Here is a 4,667-nt window from a genome sequence, read left to right on the forward strand (position 1 = left end):
CAGAATTTAAGCTTGTGCGCAACATTCCTTCTAAACCTGTTGAATTAAAAGTTCAACGTAAAATTTATTTGAATCAGAAAAATGGAAACTTTAAGTTATTACCGCTCTGTTACATGCTTTTGGCACCCAGTAGATATTGATCTTCTATATGTTCATCATTTATTAACTTAATGAATAAATTTTTGTAGACTTCAAAAATGTTGTTAATATAAAAAAGTTTTGGTGTAACTACAACAGTTGGTCCAATTTCCTTCAGTCTTGTTATCAGCTGGTAATATTGATATCAGCTTTTCTCATAGAACCATTTAAAATAGTTTGCATCTGAATCATTCTGATTTTTGATACTTCTCCACTTATCGCACAGCTTTTCTCGGAATCATTTGACTTAAAGATCTGGTTGAGGGCTTCTTTTAGAGAAAGTTTTTGGCACTGGTATGTTAAATTAGATTGAATAGAATTCAATTATTCGTTAACATTTATTATTTTTACAAAGATGGGCCACACCTTTGATATGATGAGCTGTACACACCATACTATATACTGTTGATGTTTGGACAGGTTAGAGTTTCTACGTTTCGCTGTTGCCCCTAGGATGGACCAAGTTATGTCTCCTAAGAGGACCGCTTCATCAGAAAGTGGGGACGAAAATACTCAGCCCTCACCAAAGAAGGCTGCGCGACTGAACAGTGTTACTGATCCGAGGTAAGAGTTTGCTTTGCTCTTATTACGCGTTGCCAGCGGGGATCAGCATCAAGACCTGCAGTGTTTGATCACACTTGTCCTCCCTCGCAGTTCGTCGTGGTGCTCGGCTTGCTGGGCGCACCCAAAACGCTGCTGTACCGGAAAGGACCACCCCCTGCTCTCCGTCGACGATGCAGAGCGCGAAGCTAGGGCAGCCGTGGGCGACGCTCAGAAGGCTCTTGAGCGCTGCCAGGACCGTCATCACGTCGTTTACAAGGCCTTTCTAGAAATGCCGGAGATCGAACCACTTATAATCGTAGCCACTGTTTATTATGAGATGATTTCATACAAAACTATTGTTGTTGACAAAGACACTCATGATTTACCTATCGTGCTGTCTCCTATCATCGGCGGCCTCACTGATGAAGAAAAAGAGTCCGTCACCGAGGCCATCAAGAGCGCACAGCTGAAATGTCGATATGGAAACGACCGACGGCCAGTGGCCGCGCTGGGTGCCCTTCGCATGCAGGAGAAGTTTGAGCGAGTGCTGGAGAAGTTTCCGAAGTGTGTGGAATCGCAGGAGCTCCCACCAGGCACCGTTGTGGTGTACGAGAGTACAGACAACTATGTGATCTACGACAAGCCCGTGGTAACTCAGAAGTACCACGAGAAACGCGGCGGGCGGATCCTTGGGCAGATGATGAAGGAAGTTGAGGATCTGCGTGAGGTTACCAATAAAATGGTTGGTGAGAGGAATTACTACGATTTCCGCAAAACCAAATTTACTTCGGCAAGATTTGTTGACAAAGACAGTGTGAAACTAGTCAAACCAAAGGCCTTTAACTCAGATCAATATGATTAGCTGCAAGTCTAAATACTTATCTCGATGTAATTTTAATTTACTTAAGCTTTTCTCACAATTTTGACACTAAATGAGCACTAATTGGTTGTATTCAACTGTTCAAAACAAGTATAAAAATAAATGATAACGAATTAGTTTGCAATTTTTGTCTCTGCTTTTTATTTTTCGTGGTACTTTTTGTTTGTGTGTGGAAAGGCAACTGCATCACCACAATTACCCTCGTGCATTTCTAGCTATCCATCTACCCCCATTGAATGATTCAAACGCACGAAAGGCGAAATACCAGTGGTAAAAACAACCTAGAAAACTTTTTTTCGTTTTGAAAAAAAATTCTCATGAGAATGACGTGCCGGCCGGCGGGCCCCCTTGCTTTTGCCGTGCGCTGGAACGGTTTTCGCGCCGAAGTGGGTGAAGTTCAGGGCGAGTGGCGGTGTGGGGAGGGGGGGAGTGGGACTAGGAAGTGCGGCCGACCTTTGCAAGGATGCACGCGCACGCACGCGTCTGTTGCGGCTCGTGCGTGATGTTACGTGCGGCTCGCGCGGCTCCAGCTAATTGTTATCGGAAGGGGACGGAGGCGTCTGGCCGGCCTAACCTAACCTGGTCGGCCCGGCCTCCGCGTCCTAATGCATGAGAAATCTTCGTGGAGGCTTTTCCTACTTACACTGGAAAAAACAAAGGGAGGTGCGTTTTCGGCCCGATCTGCCAACCGTTCCATGCTATAAACGATTCGGTTTATTTTTTCCATTTACAATAGACTTGGAATTAATAAACACTACGTGAAAAGTTGGGCGCGCGTCTGATTTCGCCGCTGTGTCTTTATTCGCGTCGCCATTTGTTAACGTCTTTCTCCATCCCGTTCGCTCTGGGTGGTGTCGGCGGGAGTCCTTGTCGTTGGCGTGACTCGCGACGAAAGAGCAGCAGCGGCAACAAGAACAACAACAAAAACTGGGGAAAAGTCCTCACCTCGGCCGATGTCGCGCGAGCCTGCAACTATTTTTACGAGTTTCGTCATTATCATCAACATCAGGATGAGCTGCTGCGGTGGCGCCGTCTGTCTGGCGCAACGTGGCGTGGCTTGGCGCGGCCGTGCAGCATGAGTGCGCTCCGTGTAATAGAAATTTAATAGCGGCAACAACAACAACAGCAACTGCTTCGAAATCGGAACGAGTAACTCATTTTGACAAGGCTGCTGCTGACGCCGCTTGACGGGCCGAGTTGCCCCGCGGGGGGCTCCTCCCGGTCCACGCCTCTCCTTAGTGACGGGGCCAGGTCAGGCCGGGGTTATACTAGCAGCCTTTTCGCCACCGTTTGCCGCCGCGTCGGCCCTGCCCTGCAACTTGAAGTCTTCATAGAATGGTCGGGCTCCATTTCGACATTTTTCGGATTATCGGCCGCATTGAAAATGTTTAGGTTGTCCGACTCAAGGATAATCCGAATTTTGATATCGGGGTACGATATCGAGTGCTGACTCGATGTATCGATGGTCGATGATAGCGATAACATTGTGGTTTTTCGCGCTAGCGATATGCTTCGATGCCCACAGTATTATATCGATAGCCGACATCGCGGGCGCATCGAACCCTCGATATTGATGATATTGTAACGATATCGCACTGCAACTTGCCTCTGCTTGCCCGCCACGTACATGATCCTCCTCCAAGAGCACCCCTCTCCCTCTCTCCTCTCTTCTTCAGCCTCTTTACGCCGAACGCTTTTGCGGTGCTGCCGCTGCTTCTCCGCTTTGTGGTTTCCCATTCGTATATCGGGGCGCAGAGAGGAGAGTGGCCTGGCTGCTATCATCGCCCGGTGCGGTGAGGTGAACGGGACCGCATAATGTGAGCCCACACAGTCTGTCTGTCTCTCTCTCTCTCTCTCTCTCTCTCTCTCTCTCTCTCTCTCTCTCTCTCTCTCTCGTACACATTACGACAGGGCGCAATGATGTGGCACCCTTCCCTACGCAGGCCCTTCACCACGAATGTGTGTCTCCCACTCAGCAGTCCGCTCACTCCTCGCCAAGATGATGCGCTTGCACCAGTTAGGCCCATATCTCCCGCGGTATATATGTTGTATCCTCCTGCACGGCTGGTTTTTTAAGGTTGTGCACCGTTTTCTTTTGCCGAGTACCCTCACTGCCCGCCTATAAGTTTCCTGCCTGACCCCGACAAGAAATTGGCGCCGAAGTTTAGCGGACGTGTGGTGAGCGGCGGCGCACTTGCTGTCGTGCCGAGTATAGTTGAAGGGTGGCGTGGTGTGGCGGCCCGACTTTTGAACCTCCCGCGCAGTTCTGTATCGACCCCTGTGTGCATGCCCGCGGGGTGCGCGCAAAGGGCAAGACGGCCGCGGGTCGATGTGGGCCTGGCGCCTCCGTCGATCATTTGTCATGTCGCCTTGTTTCCTCCTCATTCGAACTTTTTCCCACTTTTTCACACCTCTTATTCCCAAGTAACATTTTGTTGCCGTAAACCCAGCCCAAACCCGTTTTTTTTTTTTTTTTTTTTGAAAGTCAAAGTTATCTTAATTTTATTGTACTCGACGAAAAACGGGGTCGCGGAGAAATTGCATCTTGCACGTTCCAAGTACCTGCACGTCTGGACCCGAGTGCTGCGCTCCGCCTTTTCCCTCATGTGCTGGAATCATATCACGACGACGTGTTCCTGAACGAACGCGCTGCTGTGCCCCGCGGCGGCGTGGTGCCCCCCCCCCTCTCTCTCTCCCCTTTTCCTCCGAGAGAGGCACGGATTATCTCATGGAAACGAAAGTCCGGGGCCAGCAGTGGCAACGCCCGCCCCCGTGCTCTGGTTGCTCCTGTGTATGTATGGTAAGCAGGGCCACGGCTTTGCGCCGTTTGACGAGGGTTGTGTTTTGGCTGTCAGAACTATCGTTCCAGGGCGAGTCCCTCCATCTTCATTTTCAGGAGGGGTGGGCCAGGCGGCCGGCCGGCCGGCGGGCTTGCCCTGCAGCGCGCTTTGGCCGGGCGGGAAAGGAAGGGTTCCGCGCGGCAGATAGCCATGAATGGGTTTATGAGTAGGGTCGGGGCACTGTGGGCGATTCTCCAGTTACTCGCCAGCTTCTCCAAGTTGGAATGTTTGTTGTTCCCGTGCTCTTCCTGAGATGCCCGCGCGCG

At 50.3% G+C, this 4,667-nt stretch overlaps 2 protein-coding genes across 4 annotated transcripts in view; both read left to right on the forward strand.

The window, feature by feature from the left end:
- Positions 1–4,667, forward strand: part of LOC113212024 (zinc finger protein 26-like) — a 66,416-nt gene that overhangs the window by 8,527 nt on the left and 53,222 nt on the right. For 2 of the 3 annotated variants that reach the window (XM_052266965.1, XM_052266964.1), the window contains exons 2-3: positions 559–702; positions 793–1,685. The exons of the other annotated variant lie outside the window; for it this stretch is intronic. In XM_052266965.1, the coding sequence (XP_052122925.1) occupies positions 593–702; positions 793–1,543 (861 nt within the window). In that variant the 5' untranslated portion in view covers positions 559–592 and the 3' untranslated portion in view covers positions 1,544–1,685. Of the gene's footprint in view, positions 1–558; positions 703–792; positions 1,686–4,667 lie in introns of those variants that run through there. 3 annotated transcript variants of the gene reach the window in all.
- Positions 1–4,667, forward strand: part of LOC127749306 (zinc finger protein 271-like) — a 36,876-nt gene that overhangs the window by 6,322 nt on the left and 25,887 nt on the right. The window lies entirely within an intron of this gene.

Source organism: Frankliniella occidentalis, unplaced genomic scaffold, assembly GCF_000697945.3.
Source record: "Frankliniella occidentalis isolate FOCC.00 unplaced genomic scaffold, Focc_3.1 Scaffold44, whole genome shotgun sequence".
NCBI classification, from domain to species: Eukaryota; Metazoa; Arthropoda; class Insecta; order Thysanoptera; family Thripidae; genus Frankliniella; species Frankliniella occidentalis.